This window comes from Portunus trituberculatus, chromosome 50 (assembly GCF_017591435.1).
Source record: "Portunus trituberculatus isolate SZX2019 chromosome 50, ASM1759143v1, whole genome shotgun sequence".
Lineage (NCBI taxonomy): Eukaryota > Metazoa > Arthropoda > Malacostraca > Decapoda > Portunidae > Portunus > Portunus trituberculatus.
Genome location: NC_059304.1, coordinates 11866393 through 11888892, shown reverse-complemented (window position 1 = coordinate 11888892; position 22500 = coordinate 11866393). Strand labels below are relative to the sequence as shown.

The window sequence follows — 22500 nt, the reverse complement described above, 5'->3', positions numbered from 1 at the left end:
GAAAGAGGAGTCGACGATAGCGAAGGTTTTCTCTTTTCTTCTCCTCTCCCTTTCTTATCTGCCCTTGAACTCCAGCCCACATCATTTCCAAGGCGAGAAGAGTAACATTAACAATACTAACACGATTCTGCACCCTCGTGATAGTGGTTGGCATTACGATTGTGTTTATAGAGCAAAAACTCCGCCGTTTGTTATCATCCCGCAAGAAAGAAAATGTTAAGGGTTTTAAAAGGGAAACCAATTTATTAACGGAGCTTGTCTGGGGGGAGCAAAAGCTGGGTACATTGTAATCTCTGACCCTATTCATCTCTCTCTCTCTCTCTCTCTCTCTCTCTCTCTCTCTCTCTCTCTCTCTCTCAAGCATACCTAAGCTCGCCCACTCGCGTCACAGGTCTGCTAAACGTTTGCCCTTTTTTGAGTTTGTTTACTTAAAGTTCTTACTACCTTCCCCTTACACCCTTTGTCTCTTTTCCCTTCCCGCCTCTACCTCACACAACACACACACACACACACACACACACACACACACACACACACACACACACACACACACACACACACACACACACACACACACACACACACACACACACACACACACACACACACACACACACACACACACACAGGCAAGCAAGCAGGATAATGAACCGAGCCTCTTAAGCACATGCACAGCCTCACAATCATTAAGAGTGAGAGTGAATTATTGGAGAATGAGTGAGCGAGGCGTCTTGACCTATGCAGTGATTCAGCCGCGTGCACTGCCGGGTTCCCCTCCCACTCAGCTAAGTTCCCAGTGCCTAGCTCCCTCCCATAGCACTCCCAGCCTTTCCGTGTAGTCTTGGGGCGTGAATGATGCTCGCGGAAGGTTCAGAGCAGGGTAGGGATACTAATAGCTTCACAAAGAGGGAAATTAGAAAACAGGTGTGCGGGAGAGGAGAGATGGGTGAGTCACAGGGCCCGCCACTCCGCCACTCAGGGACAACGTGACGTCACTAGCTTTCTCGATCCACCACCACCATCACCATCACCACCACCACCTCCTCCTCCTCCTCCTCCTCCTCCTCCTCCTCCTCCAAGTCATTCATCACACCTAAGCTTCCACGGTGCCCCATCACCTTGTCTCCTTGAGCCCCACACAACCCGTGGCTCGTGCAGCGGTACGTGTGGACACTCATTGATAAAAGCTGTCGTGGTGAGGCGAGAGGAGTCCGTTTGTGATTAATGGAGAAAGGTCATCAGGGTTGTCCTCTACTGTTGTTGTTCTTGTTGTTGTTGTTGTTGTTGTTGTTGATGTATGAGTTTCTAGTTTCCCTTCAGGTGTGGGACGAGCAGGTGGCGGGCAGACCAAAGCGGGCAATGCAAGGAAACAGAGGGCAGCGTGTGGTCACAACAAGCTCGCCTGATAAGCATTTATGTCAAGGTAGCATTCATAAACATCTGACACTTGATGGTTTGCTTCACTACAGCATCTCAGTATCGCGACACAGCCGCCAACGACTGTCACAGCAAGCATCACCTCCTGAGGCCACACCCACACACAGCAGGACAGGAAGGCGTGGAAACATTCACCCACAGAGCGCTTATAATCAGCAGCAAGTGACAGGAGACGTTACAAATCATCTGTTTATTTCTACAGAAGAAACAGTTTGTTGGTCTAAGCATACGTAACATTCTTGAACGTTGCAATCACGCACAGATGCCATGAGATCGAGGCTCAAATTGACACACACTGCTCAGGTTACCCGCAGCTCAGCCATGTTTGCTTCTCTGTCTTCTCTCATTCACTCGCAGTCTCCTCCACACACCCCTCCTTATCATGCAGGCACGCCAGCACCCGTGGACTCATCACTACCATCAACATGGGCATGGCAGGGCAGGGGAGCGTGAGCAGGCTTGGCCCAGCATCGCAGCATCAGCTTTGACGAGGATTTGGAAAGAAAGAAGCTAAGTGTGTTTTTCTGGCACACGACACTGACCGACCCTCACGCACACCGCCACCACATTTGGTCTCTGATTAGGAAAAACTGCAGGTGACAACAGAAGATCAGAGATGCGGTACTAAAGAGAGAAAACGACGCGCGAAGTGAAAAAAAGAAAACTACAATCTGAAATGTCGCCCTCTGGACGAAGAAAGAAAGAGGGAAAAAAGATTGGAGGTGGCTGATCTGATTGTGACGTCAGGGGCACCAGCTGGCGGCCCTGTGGTACTCCAAACATGCCCCATGGATGTGCCAATAGTTCCTCAGCCGCCTTCCTGTTTTCCGTCACCACAGCAAGGCGTCCCATCCTCCTTCCCCATAAACTGTCTCCATCCCGCTCAAAACTCGCTCCGTTCAGCCCCAGTGACCATCCCTCGGGCCAACGTCAAGAAATTCCCAGTTCTGGCTATTATGTTTGGCCGGTTTTGTTGTTGTTATTCTCAGCAAGGGTTCATTTTCCTTCTCTCATTATTCAACTCGTTCTCGTCCTCCCCGGCCTTGCTCTCCTTCTCCGCTACACGTGTTCCATCATCATTCATTAACACGGTACTACTACTACTACTACTACTACTACTACTACTACTACTACTACTACTACTACTACTACTACTACTACTACTACTACTACTACTACTACTACTACTACTACTACTACTACTACTACTACTACTAGTACCACTACCACTACTGCTACTACCACCACTACTACTACTACCACTACTACTACTACCACTACTACTACTACTACTACTACTACTACTACTACTAACACCATCACCACCACCACCACCATCACTACTACTACTACTACTACTACTACTACTACCACCACCACCACTACTACTGTATACTACTATATCACCACCATTACCATTTTAAAAACAAGAGACACAAGGTTAAATCTGATAAAAGGTAAAGATTAAGTGCCTGTAGTAAGAATCTGGGCGTGAGAGTGGGCGGGGGAATGAGGGCGTGGGATCAGGTGTGAGGCGAGGGAGCGTGGGTGCGGGTGAAGGCTCCAGCGCGAGTGTGGGCTGGGCGTGGGCTGAGCGGAGGGAAGCCCGTATAAGCGCATCTCTCTGTCGCATCGTCGCCATCCCATGAGTGAAGTGTGAACGTTACCTTTTAACATGATAATATTCAGATTTAAAGCCACACAAACAGGGGCGGAGGGAATAATCGTCAGGGTGAGGCGGGCAGGGCGAGGCGGGCAGGGTTGAGTTGGGTTGGGTGGGCGGGGCACAGAAAGAGAGCAGAACGCCAACGATACGAGGTAGCGAAAAGAGTAGAAAGGAAGAAGGTGGCAGGAGGAAGTGCACAGTGAGGAGTAAAGAAAATTAACCAGATACAATGAATAAATGAATGAAACAAGGAAGGAAGGAAGGAAGGAAGGAAGGAAGGAAGGAAGGAAGGAAGGAAAGAAAGAACACAAGAACAGGAGGAAAGAAAAGGAAAGATAAAATGAAGTGATGCAAGAAGAAAGGGAAGACAGTAAGATAAAAAGAAAACGAAGGATAAAAAAGAAGAAAAATAAGTAAAGGAAGACAGGGAAAGGAGAGGAAAGATACAGGAAGGAAAGAGGGAGAGAGAACGAAAAAAAAAGAGAGAGGAGGAGGAAGAAGAAATGCACTGCAGAAGAAGGAAATGAAAAGAAAGAATAAAAACAAGGAGAAGAAGACTAGGAGGTGGCATACCAAGACCCGTAGCGAATGGAGGAAGAGTGACCGTGTGGAGAAGAGAGAGAGATGAAAGGGGAGGAAAAGCAGAGGAGGCAGGAGAGGTGGAACGGGTGGAGGAAACGCAGAGAGGGCTGGGAATGCGGTTGAGGGTGTGATGGCAGGCTTGGTGGGGACAAGGGAAAGGGGGAGAAGAGAGAGGGGAGAGGGGAGAGGAGGAACAGGCACATTACCTTGACCTGCCGTCGCCGCAGCTCAGGGCCGCGGGTTGAAGGCTGGACGGGTTCTCGTGCTGTGCCTCTGCTACTTTGGAGCCAACTTTCACTGTCCTAATGGTCTCCCCTACTTCCCTCCTCGCCGTATGGACCTCATCATCCCTCAGAATCCTGGCACTTCCCCTCCATCACCTCACTCCCCGTGGTACACTTCTGGTACACACTTTGTACGTGACGCTTCAGTGTACAGTGTGTGAGGTGTTGAGCACCTGCACCTGTTTGCTCCTAGTGATGCGTCATGTATGCACAGTGACGCCACCGCCACCTGTCGGCCGTGAGGATGACTACTCCCTGTGTGGCTGACTAGCCCTTACAAAGCCCGACAAAAAATTCTTATGACTCATTCACTCACACCTTCAAAAGTAGCAAGTCAGTACCACATTTTTCACATCGATCCTACGCCGTGTTTTGTTTGCTCTGTCCCCAATGCGTGTGTTTACTTTCATTGCTTGCATTTTTCCTTTCTTTTCTTTTTTTTTTGTCTCTCTCTTTCCGGAGTAGAACACACTCCACGACCTCTCGCTGGCGCCCTCCTGTCCGTTTTCTTCCCGCCTGACTGACATGTGAAGCCAAGCCGGCCTATCCCAGTCTGACCCCACCAACTACGGCGCCGCTGCCCACTCGTGCGTCTTATCTCAAGCTGACTCCACGCTCACGTAAAAAAACAAGACCAAAAAACATGAAAGTGACGTCACGTGACCTGGTTTATCCAAGCACCCGGGAGAGGAAGTGAGAGAGTCCTTAGAGTGACCGCAGAGAAGCCACCTCCCTTCCTTCCCAGCCCTTCTGCTCTCCTTTCCTGCCTGTGAGTGTCTGTATGTGTGTCTGCGTGTATTTCACTGTGCCGCAACGCCCTACTCGTTACCTCACTGTTGAAGCGGCTCGCCTGATGATTAGTCAAGAATAAACTTGTCAGAGAGAGAGAGAGAGAGAGAGAGAGAGAGAGAGAGAGAGAGAGAGAGAGAGAGAGAGAGAGAGAGAGTCTGTGAGTGTGAATGTGCCACCCGTGTACCTAGTAACTAAGGGCAGGGAGGTGTGTGTGTGTGTGTGTGTGTGTGTGTGTGTGTGTGTGTGTGTGTGTGTGTGTGTGTGTGTGTGTGTGTGTGTGTGTGTCTGTCGCTGGATGTAAGTCGCCGCTCGTCGCCTTATTAGCAGATCAGTTTCCAGCGGCGGGACGGTCACTTGCTTTTACGAGGGACGGCTGATGGTGACCTTACTGATGGCGGGAGAGAGCACATCGTCCACCAGCTAGCCAACGTCCCCTAAGAGAGCGCGTGGGACGGCAGGAGAGAAAGACGTACAACGGAAGGTAAAAAAAGACAGGAAAGGTAGGAGGTCAGAGAAAAAGATGCAGAGTACTATGAAAGAAGAGGGGATAAAGTGAGGGTACTAGAAGAGAAACAGAGAACAGAGAGAAGAGTGAATGAATGTGGGATGGAGAAAATAGAAGTAAGGAAGTTAGAGAAGGAGTGGGAGAGGTAAGAACAATGGAGGAAGAGAAAATTGAGAATACAAAAGAAACACAAAGCAGAGAGAAGAGTGAAAGAGTGTGGGATGGAGGAAATGGGAGAGGTAAGGAAGTTAGGAGTGGGAGAGGTAAGAGCAATGGAGGGAGGGAAGATTGAGGGTACTGGGAGAGAGAGAGAGAGAGAGAGAGAGAGAGGACAGGAAAAGGGGACTGAATGACTGGCTAACTGACTTAAGACGCCTAGACAGTTGGGATCGTACGGCGTAGCTCGAAAAGTGGCAGGAATATTAAGAGGAGAGGAGGACGAGTGGCAGGGAACGAGCGAGAGTGAGGGAGTGACTGCTTAATTAATGGATGGAGGAAGAAAAGGATGTCATACTCCTACCACCATCTCTGCCTCCTCCTCCTCCTCCTCCTCCTCCTCCTGCTGCTGCGTCATGAGTTTTGAATACCTGTTGTGTTCAAGTATAGCTGTCACCATCATCAACATCACCATTATCATCATCAGCATCATTGTCTTCATCATCTTCTCCCTCCTCTTCTTTTTCTTCTTATCCTTCTTCCTCTTCGTCTTATTATTATTATTATTATCATCATTATTATTATTATTATTATTATTATTATTATTATTATTATTATTATTATTATTATTATTATTATTATTATTATTATTATTATTATTATCTATTCTTTTAATAATTCTATTATTATTTTCATCATTATTGCTATTATAAGGCTAGGGTCCTAAGATTTAATCCAGAAAGCGAGATAAAATAAAAAAAATAAAAAAGGAAAAAGATGAAAAAGAAAAATAGGCGAACGAGAGTAATGGAAGGATAAGAGAGAAAGTAAAACAACAAAGATACAGATTTACCCATGTAGATGATCGGAAGCAGCAGGAGGTCGACTTCTTTCTTAACGAGATTAAAAAAAATAAAAACCTGATTTGAAATAGTTACTAAAGCCAAAAAAAAAAAAAAAAAAAATTAATTAATACAGCCTGGAATGTGACGTTTGTGAGCTCTTCATCAACAAACGTACATATGAACAAAATCGCACTGACGGAGAAGGAACATAGGTTGACTGATTGACTGATTCATTAACTGATGAATTTAGGACGGCACGGAAACGTTTCGTAGCACCTGATTATAGAGTACCAGTAGAGAGAGAGAGAGAGAGAGAGAGAGAGAGTTTGCTAACGGTAAAGGTAAGGGATACAGAAGGAAAGGAATGAGGGAATCAGGAAACAAGAATAAATGTCTGGTAATTTAAGAGGAAGTGAAAAAAAGACAGTTGACGAAAAAAATGCAAAAAATAAACAATTAATGACTACCGATTAGAACGCAAAACTGTCCGATGATTTAAAAGGAAAACGCGAAAATGAGAAGGTTAACGGAATTCAGCCTCACTCACTCAAAGTCTTTCCTTCTCCGGCTGCACTGTAACAAGGATCAGACTCACCAGTGCCGGACTTACCGATGGACGACTTGAGGGCGATGGCTGCCGGGCCCGGGCTGGAGAACTCGGCAGCGATGGGCCCTCGTCTCTTGGTGGGCGTCCAGGTACCGTTTGATTGGCCTCCCATCTGTGGCAGGAAGAAAGGAGTGCGTGTTAAGACTGTGGCGAGAAGATAATACTATACCATGCGTGATATATGTGTTTGTAAATATGTCAGTTTTATTGTGCGAGTTTTATTGTATCTTCTTTATTTTCCAAAAGGGATTGACGAGGACTGCAAATCACAAGTAAAATCACAACGAACACTTGATTAATAAATTTCGTAAAACATACCCCTCTACAATCACACATTTAGCAAAATCATAATTGAGCAATAGATGTTTGAGCAATGTAAGAAGCGAGCGCAGTTGGAGAGAACAGACTATGCTGTTGGAAAAATAAATAAATAATTTGCAAGAGAGCCACTTATAAAAACAAGTGGAATACTTCTGAGTCTGAGTGTGTAAGTGCGATATGTTAGCAACATTGAGACTATTGGCGAAGACGAGTGTTTGAACCTGTATATGAGACTGCAGAATAGTGTTTAAGAGGGAATAGGGGTATATGAATCTACATTTATAAAAGTATTGGAAACTGTATGGGAGTAGTGTGACTGTACGCGACGAGTATTTGGAATTGTGCGAATATACAAGTACTTGAGTTTACTGCATTTGAACTCTTGTAAGAATATTCAAATGACGCAAAATAACGGGGTTTCATATCGAGTAATTGACTTCCTTGTTTTATTTTTTTTTTATCTTTAAATTTATCATTATTATTCTATCTTATATATTCTTTTTAGTGCTGCTCCACCTCGCCCCTCCTAATATGTAATGGCAATAATCAGTTCCCGGAGGCCACACGCCACACCACCACCCCGCCACCACGCTACCACCGCGTCACTCAACCCCACCACCTCTCCACCACCCTTCTCCTCCACCGCTCCACCACCCAGCCACCCACGCAACTCGCCAGACAGCCTTCGCTCCGTGCCACCCTCACCGCCATCACCGCCGCCTCACCGCTGCAGGCCAAGGCAACTGGTCCAGTGTTTGCCTCGGCACGAATGAGAGACTTTATAAAGTGGATCTCACTTCTGAGATACTCAGGGCGCGCAACGACAGCCGCCAGACACACCTTCAATAAATCTGTTCCCTGAAATAACCGAATAAACAAACCTGCACGGAACTGTTCTTTTTTTCTTTTTATAGTGAACATCATTCTTAATCTTTATCCAATATATTTGTACTGATTGCCACAGAATAATAAAGACCGGATGAACTGGTGAAGGGAAAAAAATCATGGCTTGAATGGAGCACAGGTGATACGGGCCCTTAGGAGGAGTACACAGGTGGCTCTCGGGGAAAATAACACCAGCGAAGCACGAGCAGGGGCGGGCAGGGCGTGGGGACGGTCAGTGGAGGAATGCGTGGCAAGGCAGGACAGGGGGGCGGCAGGAATGGGAGGGACGCTCCTGGGGTCAGTGGGGGGAAAGAAAGGCGGTATCGATTACACAAGTCATCACGCTGACCAGACGTTGCCCGGCACGCCACACACGACCCTCCCTTCCTCCACCCCCATACACTGCCTCCCCGTCCACGCCCAGCCCCGAGCCCCTTCGCACACGCTTCCCCCCACTCCCCGCAGTCTCCCACTCCATCCGCAGCTGCCCCTCGACACTCCAACATTGAGAGCCTCCTGGATGCCCTTCAAGCGTTTCTTAACCTTTCGCAAGCCGAGCAACGCCATCTGTTGTGAGATCTGGTAGGTATCTCAGCCCCCCATCACCTAGTTACCGACAGCACTCTCGATACGTGAAAATACAGTGAAGGAAAATTGTACGTTAGATTAGTGAGTGCTATAATTGTGTTTCTCCCTTCCTGATGAAAAGATAAGGTTGAAATACAAACGGCTAGTGAGTGAGGAGGAACAGTCTTGCCAATCGCACTCAAGTATTTCTATCCGTACCTCTGCCCACACACCGTAACATTGAGTGAAGTTAAGTGCCTCATGTTTAATACACACAGCAATATGACGTAACCTGAGGCAAACACTCCTCTGATGCTTTTGTGAGATTGATTTCAGCACCCCTAGGGATTCAATAGCATTCGACATTCATGAAGTCAATTAAAAACAAGTTAAATCACAGAATAATGAGGTTAAGGTATTCTTCTCGATGTCTATTAATGTTCTGCCAGGACTCGAAAACACAGAAAGGACGAGGCTGTCCCTCTAAACGCAGTGTGAGGGAGAACCGTATAGGGAGTCGAGTCTCTCATGACCTTCCTCATCGACCATCAAATTCCGACGGACTGTAGGAGCCGAGGTGGACTGTGGTCGGACGCGCATGACTCCTGACAAATCTGTAGGAGTTGGCGCTTTCATCTTCCGCACCGCCGCTTCTAAAAATATGACTCGCCAAATGCACTAACTTCTACAAGAGTCTTGATGTTGTCCAAGGCTCCGTAAATGTGTTTGTCTGCGGTCTCCTGGCGGGTTGCGGTGGAACCAAGACCAGGAAGTGATGTTAAGCACTTGCTATTACAGTAATTCAACCTGTATAAGGAATCTGAGTCGCTAATAAAAAACAAACAAAACACACACACACACACACACACACACACACACACGCACGCACGCACACACACACACACACACACACACACACACACACACACACACACACACACACACACACACACACACACACCACTAATTGTTATTCTCTACGTCCACCACTTTTGTTTTTTTTATCATCATTATTCCTGCAAGCGATTTTACGTACGCAGCACTACATTCATTCATATTCTCCGTACACAAATTCCTTCGCCGCAAGAACATGACCGGACTTCACAATCAGCCCGTGGGAACAAAACAAAAAAAACAAAACAAAAAAAAACGATACAGGCGTCCGGACAAACATTTAATTAACACTCCAGCAAGAAGTGTCATTGGATCTATGCGTCTCAGGCTCCCAGCATCGAGAGATTGGCACTCTCATCAACTGAGGTTCAGGATTCGGGTTTCGCCTGGTCAGCCATCCTCTATGTAATTATATGTCCTGTTATGGGAAGAAATACGGGCATCGATCCAGGGCATGCGTCGTGGGAAAGCGAGAGCATCTTTGTGGAAATAGAGCAGCGTCCTGCCGGTGTGGTGGCATGTGTGCTGGGAAAGAAAACGGTCATACAAGAGAAGGAGAGTCGCATGCTGGCTCATGTTTTTAGTTAGTTTTGATTTATATGCGCGAGTTTTGATTCAGCTGACTAGAAAATGTATGTCACGTTATGTTTAGAGGTTTCGAAATCTGGCCAGTCTTTAGTGGAGTAGTGTATGTGTTGCCTAAGATACATTAATTTGAGTATATTGAACTAGGTGTGGACGGAGAACGCGAAAAAAAAGCATCCCAATATACGAAATTAAGCTTCTATGTGAAAAAATATATATTACTGATGGAACGATCTCGATATGACGGAATTCTTTCAGCAAGGCAACTGAGGCTGAGCGGGAATTCCTGTAATGCTCACCAACACACCTGCCAATCATGCAAAGCCACACCTCGCCGCCGCCTCATTAGAATACACGTGGTAAATGTTATCATCTAAGTGCGACCTCACTGCTTCACTGTGTATTATTTGTAAAAAGCCAAAGGTTCTCCGTCCTTGACAAGCGCCGCGTTTTAAATCGTGTCATCTTACGCCAAAATTACTACTAATATATCTAGTTAAGGTCAAGAGTATGTAAATGTGTACCTCTGTAAGTAACATTTTGCCTTTACTGAGCTCTCTGATCAATACGAAAATATGACAATGGGTGAGGAAACAAAATGTCTACTTCACTACTAATTCTTCTGAGGGTGAGCAAAAACGTGCTAGCTTGTGTGTGTTCTTACCCATTGTGCATTGATAAGTCACAATTTTGTGGGCGAGAGAGAATATACACAGACATGTACTACACTCCCGCCCGTCAGGATTTTGCTAACCTTTACTCTCAATATTCAGGATACTCGTATACAACATCTGCATCAGATCCACCTTCTGTTTTGCTTTTACCGGTAATCTTCTAGGCAAGTAAATCTGCTCGTCCATGAACTTCTCTCGTATGTCCTGCGCTTGTTATGATTTTGTGAACAAGTACTGCGCTGTGGATGAGTCAATTTGCACTATACCTGTATCGTGTTAACTGTCTGGCCTCGGGTTTAGCTATATGCACCTGCCGCGGACTTTACTCTTTTGCACCCAAAGGAATACAGTAAAATATCAATACATAAACTTATTCATGCAATGAAGATGTTACTGAGTTGTGTGCATCGTCCAACATCTATTCTAGTTTTCTTTTTACTTTCCCTAACTCTTCACCTTCTCCACCTCCATCTTATTTTCATCATATACCTGCTACAGAGTGGGTGGAGGACCCCGGAAGACACAGGTGTGGGCTGCCTAGGGAGTGGGCGTCAGGTGACATGACTAAGGGCGGTCGGGTGTTGACTCGGAGCGTGGGCGTTGGCGGGAGAATTATCCGAGGGAGCGTGTAGGTTCCACTTTTTATTGCTCGCCATGCCTACACCAAAGAGCAGCTTGGTGGTCCCGGGCACGGCGCTGGCTGAGACTTACTCCAGGCAGTGAGGACCAGGAGTTGCACTCAAAACATAGACAGGAATTTATATATCAATGGGAGTAAAGGACGAACATCACATCTGGGCAGGGCGAAGGTCGAAATCATATAGAGCAAGACGCAGGAGGTCTGTATACACCAAGACAGGAGAAGGACATCACATCTTGCAGGACAAAAGAGGCTAAAATCTGGGGGGACAGGATGAGGATCTTGTACCTGGCGGGGCAGGACCAAAGCCTGGTACCTGGTAGAGGACTGGACGGGAGCTTCTTGCCAGGGTGGGCGGGGAGGGGCACGACGGCCTCCGGAGGGACCAGTTGCAGCGGAAGCAGCTCGTACCAGAGACATGTTTTTGCGGACAGGAGCGAGTTGCCTCGAGACGGTCGTGTTAAAACCCAGACCACATAATTATTCAACACTGCCTCTCGGTAATTCACACTGGCTGGTGATGCGCTAAACAAGGATTCGGCCAAAAGCAGCATCAATAATTAGCAAACTTGCTCCGCTGCGATGGTATTGACAAAACTCAAATTACACATCCATAGCTGATGGTGTAATTATGAGCTGCGTCCTCTGCTGCTGCTGTTGCTCTTGGTGACAGGACGCAAATCACACGTCCATAAACAGCCGCTGTGATTAGCGCGGCGGACAACAGAGATTTCAATAACGAATCTCAAAGTGGGTGTCGATAATTGCCGCGTCGTTAAAGACCCAATCATCATGTGACGGAGAGGGCACGGAGTAATGGCTGGCAGCGTGCGTGCCTGCGGAAGGGAAGGCGGGCGGGCGGGCGGATCCTCCCTCATGTCTGCGCCCCGCCTGCCATTGACTCGCTAAAACACCGCCCTCGACGGCACGAGATACCTCTCTTCCTCTTCGCCTTTTAAGAGTATTGGGTCTCCCTCTGTGCAGCAGCTACGGCCTCGAACACAAGCAAGATTACTCGGTTCCCTTGTGACGCCCAGGTGTGTGGCCCCTCCCTCCACACTCCCCCAATCATAGGTATCCCGACCCTATAATTCCATTGCTGTCAAGTGTTATTTACGAACTGCCACGCAAGGCTGATGCCCCGCGGACTCTTCCTTCATACCCTAACCCCTCCTTCCCCCCACTTATCTCCCCTACCAACCCTCACCACACCCCGAGGCCGAGGCACCTGCTCCACGATATCCCAGCCTTCAGGTGCAATTACAAAGCCATTCTGGTATAATTGGAAGCATCAAGGTAGCGCGGGATGGTAGAAGGTTAGCTAATCGAGGCGCCACACCCCCGCTACCGATAGCTCAATGGAAGGACAGTGTGCGTGTGACTGTTTGTTGATATACGAGCAGAGATTTGTTGTGACGCGTTGTGTTCTCATTTGATGTGTGTTTGTAGTCTCCGTTTCTCTCTCTCTCTCTCTCTCTCTCTCTCTCTCTCTCCTTCCTTGTAATTACGCGGACATGATTAATTAAACTTTACCTCCCCATCTTCCCCCTCCTAACGCCCGCGCGGTTTCACACACACACACACACACACACACACACACACACACACACACACACACACACACACACACACACACACACACACACACATAACAAAAAATGAATCAAGGTCTTGTATTTTAATATTAAGCCAGAAGACCTCCTCCCTTCCTCCTCCAAATACGACAACTCCACCTCCTCTTTCCTACCTCTCCTCCTTCGCGCAGCTTAGGAGGAGGAGGAGGAGGAGGAGGAGGAGGAGGAGGACCTAAAGCCATCTAAGGTCCTTTGTTCTCTACACCACCAGGCCTCATCCTCATCCTTCTCCTTCTCTTCAAGAAAAAATAATAAAAAAAAATTACACTTCCTCTACTTCATCTTTGTATTCTCACCATCCTCATTCGCTAAAAATAAACAATAATAATCCAAACAAAACCTGTGAATAATGTACGCCGTAAAGTATAAGCAGTGAAGTTAATATTGCTGCTCCCATTCCCTCTTTTCCCTCACACCTAGATGGCGCATGAGTCCCACACAAAACAATAAACATTAACGCTGGAGTCATGGCAGTTCCTTGTGTTGAGTGTCTAGACGGCGCCACCAAGGACCAGGAGGACCAGCAGAGTGCAAGTGTGTGGACGGCACGGCAAACAACACAAGTCACGGGTCATTCGTTTACGTTACTCGCTCATCATGTTCCAAGTCATCGGGTAGAAAGCATGAGAGAGAGAGAGAGAGAGAGAGAGAGAGAGAGAGAGAGAGAGAGAGAGAGAGAGAGAGAGAGAGAGAGAGTAGGAAGATATATAGAGAGATAAAGAGGGAGAAAGAGAGACGGGAGGAGAAGGATAAAGGGGTCAGGTTTACATGCTATTTAGTTACGCACTGAGTCGAGGATCTCCTAAGCACGGTGATGAATTATGGCTAAAAGAAAAGAAAGAACAATTATATCTGATTTATCTAACGGGGCTTATCTAACGTGTCGTGAAATGTAAAGAATGTTGACGATGCATGGTTTAAGCTCTTCAGTACCAGGACGCGTTTTCATATTCATTTTGTTTACTATTTGGAGATTTTACACAGATACAGACATACGGATTAGAATAGTAAAGGTTCTGGCCATTAATCTTTTGAGCTCCATGGACCTTTCTTAATACAAATTGTCTAATCGTACCCCAAATATCAAGGTAGAAATGCGTCTCAGTACTGAAGAGGTTGAATATGTTGTGAGAGGAAAAACGCGGTATTCTTTTCAGATGGATATTTCGTGTATACTAGACATTCTGAAAAGCTAAAAGGAACGTATCTTTAATGTATACTTGGCGCTGTGTAAATGTAAACAAAACCTTTCGACGTAGCAAGGGTGAAAAAAACTAAAATACGAATCATTTATTAAACCACGTCAAGGTATTATTAGATGCGATGTGGAGGGAGATTTCTATATATCTTATCAGGAAACGCGAAGGAAATTGCTTATCAGAAAAAAAATTTACCGGCCGCTGAATACAATACCAAGTAGATTTCTACACAACTAATTTCAACTTGAATCAGAAAATAAATACAAGAAAGCATACTTGATACTCGACGTGACTTCCTGCGACATGCATAGAAAATAAAAACAAAATAAATAAATAAACGGAATGAAATGAAACGAAAAGAAAAGAAACAAGGGAATCATCATTTATCAAACCACTACAGAGATTTCAAGACTTCTTTCTATTCAGAGCGCGCGTCTGGAAGAAAACGAAGAGAGCTTACGATGCCCTCTGACCTTTTCCTAGATCGGAGAAACGCGGGAGAATCTGATCTGAAACTATCGTACTTCAGATGAAATGCGGGCAAGGTTTGTTTTGTTTTGTTTCGGGATCAATGCTGGGTCAGGTTAAAAGACGAGGAATGGTTATGGCGCGCCCACGAAGGAGTGTAATTAGAGAAAATAGAGAATTTGCAACACACGTCTTTGCATCTGTAATTACTGCCTCCACTACACCAGTTTATGAGATGTTTCCCTCACGTTTCTCTTCCCGTTCCTCATTCCTTCCCTCTCCCAAGATTTTTCCTTCTTTGTTTTCTTCTTCCCCTTCTCTTCCTTTCTCCCTTGTCTTTTATTTATCTCCCCTCGTTTTCCTTCCTTCTCTCTCTCTCTCTCTCTCTCTCTCTCTCTCTCTCTCTCTCTCTCTCTCTCTCTCTCTCTCTCTCTCTCTCTCTCTCTCTCTCTCTCTCTTTTCTTATCTTGCTTCAGTCTTTCAATTCTCATCTCTACTCTTTTCCTTGTTTTTCTTCTTGTTGTCATTCTCCCTCCTCCCCTCTCTTCTTTTCTCCTTTGTTTTTTCTTCTTCCCTCATCTCACATTTCTTCTTTTTTCTTCTTTATAGCCTCCAACCTTCCAACTTCCTAATATCTCCTTTTCTATTTATTCTCCTCCTTCCCTCGCCTCTCCCTTTTATTTTTTTTCTTCGTTTTCCTTATTCCCTTCTCCTCCTCTCCCCCCTTATTTCTTCCTGTTTTTTTCTTTTTTATTTGGTTTTCTATTTTCCTCTTCTTTCTTCCTTCCTTCCATAATTTCTATATTTTTCCTTCTCCTCCTCCTTCTTCTCCTCTTCCTCCTCCTCCTTTCCTTTCTCTTGTTTATACCTTTTTCTTCTTCATTCTTTTCGTTCTCCTTCCTCTTCTCTCCTCCTTCATTTCTACATTCTTTTCATGATTGCTTTTGCCTTTTTTTCCTATTTCCCAATGTCACTTTTTTTTCTTCTATTAATGTCCTTTCTATTTCTTTTTTCCTTTGCTCCCTCACTTTCTATTATTCTTGTCCGTTACTTCATCACTCTCACTTTCCTTTTGTTCTCCTTCTGTCCTGTCTCTTCCTTTCTCCCCTCTTCCCTCCTCCCTCCCCTCTCCCATTCCTCCCTCCACTCGCTCCTGCAGTCGCCTTTCGCTGAAGGGAAAGTAATTCACGGTATTGCTTACGCCTTACGTTGCGGGCACGAGGCAGTTGCTTTTAACTAATCCGCTGTCTAATAAAGGTCGGCTTGTCTTATTGAATCCATTACTTTGATACATGTGTGATGGTGCAGCTGTTGTTATTCTTGCTACTAATGATACTACTGCTGTTGGTGCTATTACTGCTACTACTACTACTGCTGCTACTACTACTACTACTACTACTACTACTACTACTACTACTACTACTTGTTGCTGCTGTTACTTCTACCTCTACACTTAAATAAAAAAAAACATACCGGCAGCGGAATAATAAACAAATGTAAAGGTAAATATTGTTGTTGTTGTTGTTGTTGTTGTTGTTGCTGTGTTTGAAAAGAAAACGAGAAAGTGACAAAAATAAATGGAAGAATAAAACTGTGAACAAAAATAATAAAAGAAAAATACAGCAATGCAACCGAGGAGGAGGAGGAGGAGGAGGAGGAGGAGGAGGAGGAGGAGGAGGGGAGGGAGGAGGGTGAAGGTCAGTGGTGGGCTAATCAATGCTTCAGGTACACAGGAACACCTCTGCACGCGCGCACACACACACACACACACACACACACACACACACACACACACACACACACACACACACACACACACACACACACACACACACACACACACACACACACACACACACACACACACACACACACACACACACACACACACACACACAAGGGGGGGGTTAACAGGAGTGAATGCATTTAATCCTGCATAGACAAATAAAAACAACGTACACACGCAACCTGTATGTGTGTGTGTGTGTGTGTGTGTGTGTGTGTGTGTGTGTGTGTGTGGGAGGTGGACACGCTTACTCCAGGGCCTGGCTGCTGCTGGCATGTTTGCTTGGTGAGTGGCCCATAGAAAGAGAGAGAGAGAGAGAGAGAGAGAGAGAGAGAGAGAGAGAGAGAGAATTACATAAGTAAACAAACTAATCTGTTTTTAATTATTGTTATTTAAGAGAGAGAGAGAGAGAGAGAGAGAGAGAGAGAGAGAGAGAGAGAGAGAGAGAGAGAGAGAGAGAGAGAGAGAGAGAGAGAGAACTCAAGAGAGGTTAGTTATATAAGGAAATGAGCTAAACTTGTGTTAAGAGGAAGAAACAAAATACTAAGAGTTAAGGGGAGAGAGAGATAGAAAGAGAGAGAGAGAGAGAGAGAGAGAGAGAGAGAGAGAGAGAGAGAGAGAGAGAAAGGACCACTTCTCTCCTTATGGCATTGTGACTCATACCTTACCAACGTCTCTCTCTCTCTCTCTCTCTCTCTCTCTCTCTCTCTCGGCACAACACAGCTGGCCACAAGCACGCCATGTACGGTGTGATTGGGTCATCTGAACAGCCAATCACAGGCAACTTACAAGCAATAAGGAGAGAGAGAGAGAGAGAGAGAGAGAGAGAGAGAGAGAGAGAGAGAGAGAGAGAGAGAGAGAGAGAGAGAGAGGGGGGGGGGAGGATCAATCATAATACAAGAATAATAGATAAACAAACATCCAGACACTGACATACTTACATTCATACATACTTCGATACACACACACACACACACACACACACACACACACACACACACACACACACACACACACACACACACACACACACACACACACACACACACACACACACACACACACACACACACACACACACACACACACACACACACACACACACACACACACACACACACACACACACACACACACACACACACAGCTACACACTGGTAATGACATACGGATAGATAAGCTGATGAACACACAGGCAGGCAATCGAGACGAGAAAGAGAGAGGTGACAAGGTGAATCAATGAATTAAATTACAATTGCTAATCACTACGACCTAGAAACAAGCACCGCCACTTCAACAACTGCCGTGGAAAGTGCGTTGGGAGGCGCTGTGGGGGTGGAAGAAGAGTAGGAAGGGTAGTGTGGGTGGCTGGTATAGCGTGAAGGTATAATTATCAACCTTAGGAAGAAGGATGGTCAGCTGTGTCTGGTGGCTGGTGTCATGGGTGGGTATGTTAACTGTATTGAAGACTGAACTTGTAGGCTGTAGCAAGTTACAGAGAGAATTTTAACCGTAGGGGGACTGTCATAATTATTTGTAGTAAGTTGCAGAGGCTTCTAAATGTAGGAAGAAGGACAGTCGGCTGTGTTGGTGGCTGGTGTCATGGGTGGGTGTGTTTGGGTGTGTTAACTGTATGGAAGACTGATTTGGTGGTCTGTAGCAAGTTATAAAGAGAATTTTAACAGTAGGAGACTGTCATGATTATCTGTAGTACGTTGCAGGGGCTTCTAAATGTAGGGGCTGGTGACTTATGAGCTGAAATACATAATAGGAACGTGAATTTGAACTTTTGAGTGCCTACAGTGATTTGTAGAAAGATGGACCAGGGATCTTTCAACTGTTAGGGGAATAATGAGTTGTGGGAGACCTGTAGTGGATGAAAAGTAGGAAGATTATAAGATTTTTATCATAGGGACTGACTGGGCATCTGTAGTGAGTGATAGGAGATGAAATTCAAGGACTTTAAACTGTAAGGGATGCTGAGTTTTGAAACTTTAATAAGAGGTAATGACGTGGACTGGGGGGATCTTAACTGTGAGGACTATTGACTGGTGACTGAGGAGCCTGCTGTAAGTAGTGGCTAAAAGAGACTGTTGACTGGCGACTGATGACTATATAGAAAGAACTGCAAACCGAGGACTGTTGACTAAGAAGGATGTTAACAGAATAGCGGTCTTAAATCACGATTACTGTACGTGTTATTTGTTATCAAGATGACTGATAACTAGGAAATCATTTGACTGGAGGGAACTTTTACTGTAGATATTGACAATTAAAGGCTGTTGACTGAAAGAACTGTTGACTAAAGACTAATAAGAGTGAAAAACAGAAGAGACCTGACTGTGCCCATGATCACTGAATGAACTGTTAGCTGGGGACTGTTGACTGGAGGGACTGTTCAATGGATAAACTGTCAGCTAATGAGGACTGTTCAATGTGAGATGATATTGATTATAATAGGGTTGTTTTTTCTAATGGCGTTATGTGTGGTGGGGACTGACTGGGGTCTATTACGGGCGAGAGAACGAGATCCTAGAGGGCGTGAAAGAAAGTGTGGTTTATTTAGGGACGAGGCCGCCAAGAGAAGGAGGAGGAGGAAGAGGAGGAGGAGGAGGAGGAGGATTAGCTACTTTAGGCCTAGTTGTGGTGAATTAATGGAGGATGTTTGGCGGTGTGATCGTATACAGTGTGTGTGTGTGTGTGTGTGTGTGTGTGTGTGTGTGTGTGTGTGTGTAATTCACCTCGGTCGCCTGCTGGTCATCCAGCCAGTCTTCCCCATTACGGGGCGAGCTCAGAGCTCATAGACCGATCTTCGGGAAGGACTGAGACTACAACACACTCCACACACCGGGAAAGCGAGGTCACAACCCCTCGAGTTACATCCCGTACCTATTTACTGCTAGGTGAACAGGGGCCACACATTAAGAGGCTTGCCCATTTGTGTGTGTGTGTGTGTGTGTGTGTGTGTGTGTGTGTGTGTGTGTGTGTGTGTGTGTGTGTGTGTGTGTGTGTGTGTGTGTGTGTGTGTGTGTGGTGTTTCAGTAATAAATCCATGTCCTCGTTATCATCACCGTTACATACTTTCACCATCATTACTGTATCATCATCATAGACAATACCATTACCATGCATTAGGCTCCTCTGCTGTTTCCAGTGATATCGGAAAGTCATTTGTTTGCCTACACACTTTGGTACACGATTGTCAAACACGGATGCATTTGTACACACTATAACCTCGGCTCGATAAGACGAAAGCAAGAATTACTCTCTACTTCACTACACAAACGTTGGAAGTACTAAGAAAAAAAACGCAAAATTACCTCAATCGATAAGATATTTTTAACCCACAAAGAAAGTAGACGAAAAGACGAGAAACAAATTTGAAAAATAAATGCCATTATTTGTGTCTCTTCACTCAACAAAAACTAATGAAGAAAGTAAATAGGTAAGTAAGAAAGGAAATAAAAAAAGAAGGAAGAATTTCAAAATAAGAACCAATTAAGGTTTGAAGTTGGCTTGAAATTCCAATCTTTTGACAGCAACTACACACTATAATACAAAGACAACACTAATTAAGCAATAAACACACACACACTTCTCTTGTTTATTTTCTCTTATATTAATCAAAGAAGCCACCGTGACAATTTATCTAGTTGGTCTCTTTGAATGTCTAATTAATCTAACCAGCGCATTATAGGGAAGCCTTGAATCCCCCTGTCCTGTTTTTAATCTCTTATGTATACTTATCTTCAGTCCTACCTAGTGTTTCAACCTTCCAGTCATCCGCGTCACCCAACACTTGTAATCTACCTCAGACAGTATAAACCAAAGATACAAAACATAAAACATACAATAAATAATAGAAATACAATATAGTGAGACCTTAAACCATCTCTCAAACATACTTAATTTTCAGTCATGTATATTGTTTTAACCTTCCAGTCATTCATATGTCTCCATACACATAATCTCCATCTATACCAGGCAGAACAAGCCAAAGACAAAGAACACAAGACATAATAGAAACGGTATTAGCAATATGTTAGCCTTAAGAGAAGAGCATTATGATGACCGCCGTGTGTCGCATTAAGATTGCTTGAGATTAAAGGAAGGATCATCATAAACGTCCGGCAGCAAGTCGTCTCAGAACAACTAAAGGAGTGATTAGCACACAGGACAAGACGCCTCGCCATTGCATAAAAGGGAGTTGGCACACATACACACATACACACACACACACACACACACACACACACACACACACACACACACACACACACACACACACACACACACATTTACATTTTAAACGAAGCAGTGATGGTTTCCAGGTCTACTCGTTCTCTTTACTTTTAATTAAAGCCAAGGTGATATTTTTTAAAACTGTCAATTGTTTTTTTCATCCTCCTCGTTAGAATGCAGGTGCGACGGTTTTACAGACTCTTAATACCCTTTTCTTTAATTAAAACAATGCCGGATGGTTCTGATAATTGTTAACATTTTCTCTTATCAAAACAAAAGCTGTGGTCGTTTTCAGATCTTTTATTTTGAATTTAAAAGATGGAGTGGTCACTTTCTTTTTATTTTCATTAAGAAGTAACTCATCATTTTCAAACTGTTGCCTGTTTTCCTTTAATAAAAAAAAATTAAAAAAACAAGTAAGCAGCTGTTTTTTTCTTTAATCAAAACAAAGGTGTAATATTTTATGCAGTCTAGCTTAAGTATTTTTCTTCAATTAATCCGTGGCTATTAATTTTCAGACGTGGCCGCTGTTTCTTCCTTCAATTAAAAAGACATTATGATGTTTTTAAGAACCATTACTTCCATTTCCTTTCATCAAAACAAACTTAGTGACGATTTACTACCTTCATTTAAGACAATGCTGCAACTATTTTCCTCAAAACCACTGCTTGTTTTTCCTTCAATGCATATTCATAAATACAATGAGGACTTCGCGGAAAATATACACCGCTATGCAGAGACACGTTCATTTTCTTAGTGTTAAAAAGGGAATGAAAGTTTACCGTTCGCACACAATAATTACAGCTCGTGTATCTCTGTTCCCTTTGTCATAATGTTTGGTATTAAAGTGCACTGATACTTTATTTAGGAGGGGTCAGTATGCATAGTCTCCTCCTCCTCCTCCTCCTCCTCCTCCTTCTCCTCCTCCTCCTCCTCTTCCTCCTGCTCCTCCTCCGTGTGCGCATTATGGCAGCAGATGACCACACGCGACAGCAATTTTGTGTGCACAGAGGATGATTACTGCACGTACATGGTTTGCTTATGTATGGCGATTCTCCCCCTCTCTCTCTCTCTCTCTCTCTCTCTCTCTCTCTTATCGCGTATCATAAAGACCGCTTACACCACCTCCTCCTCCTTCATGACTCTTAAGGCCTCACTACAGAACCCTACACCCCTACTACACCTTACGCCCACACTCCCGCCCACACTCGAGCCGCTACACCCACGCCCGCGCCGTCTGTGGCCTTCTAGAGGGAGCCGGGTGATGGGCGGCGGCTCTCCTTCTACCTGTGCCCCGCGCCGCCCACACTCACACACGCCTACACACCACACGCCTGTCTGGGTTTGTGTGAATCATCCCTTCTGTCTCTCCCTCACCTGGCGTTAAGGTAAGATCGCTGCTAGGCATACACACACGCACACGCACACGCACACACACACACACACACACACACACACACACACACACACACACACAAGCCGTGACCCGCCGCAACACAACCACAGATGGCTAAGCTTACCACATTCTCAATTCTCAACTCGTCTCTTTCTCTCTCTCTCTCTCTCTCTCTCTCTCTCTCTCTCTCTCTCTCTCTCTCTCTCTCTCTCTCTCTTGATTAATATTACCGGTTCAATCTGCATTATGAGACGGAGGAGGAGGAGGAGGAGGAGGAGAAAGATAGAGAGGAAAAAAAAAGGTTAACGCATAAACAAAACCACGCACATATTTTC

The 22500-nt window shown here is 45.1% G+C and overlaps 1 protein-coding gene across 6 annotated transcripts in view; it reads right to left on the bottom strand.

Annotated features, from left to right (window-relative positions):
* The window catches only part of LOC123499461 (outer dense fiber protein 3-like), a 36485-nt gene that overhangs the window by 10345 nt on the left and 3640 nt on the right, over window positions 1–22500 (bottom strand). For 3 of the 6 annotated variants that reach the window (XM_045247447.1, XM_045247454.1, XM_045247448.1), the window contains exon 2: window positions 6863–6986. In XM_045247447.1, coding sequence (XP_045103382.1) covers window positions 6863–6986 — 124 coding nt within the window. Of the gene's footprint in view, window positions 1–3891; window positions 4068–6862; window positions 6987–22500 lie in introns of those variants that run through there. The other 3 variants (XM_045247449.1, XM_045247450.1, XM_045247451.1) reach the window with 2 other exon arrangements.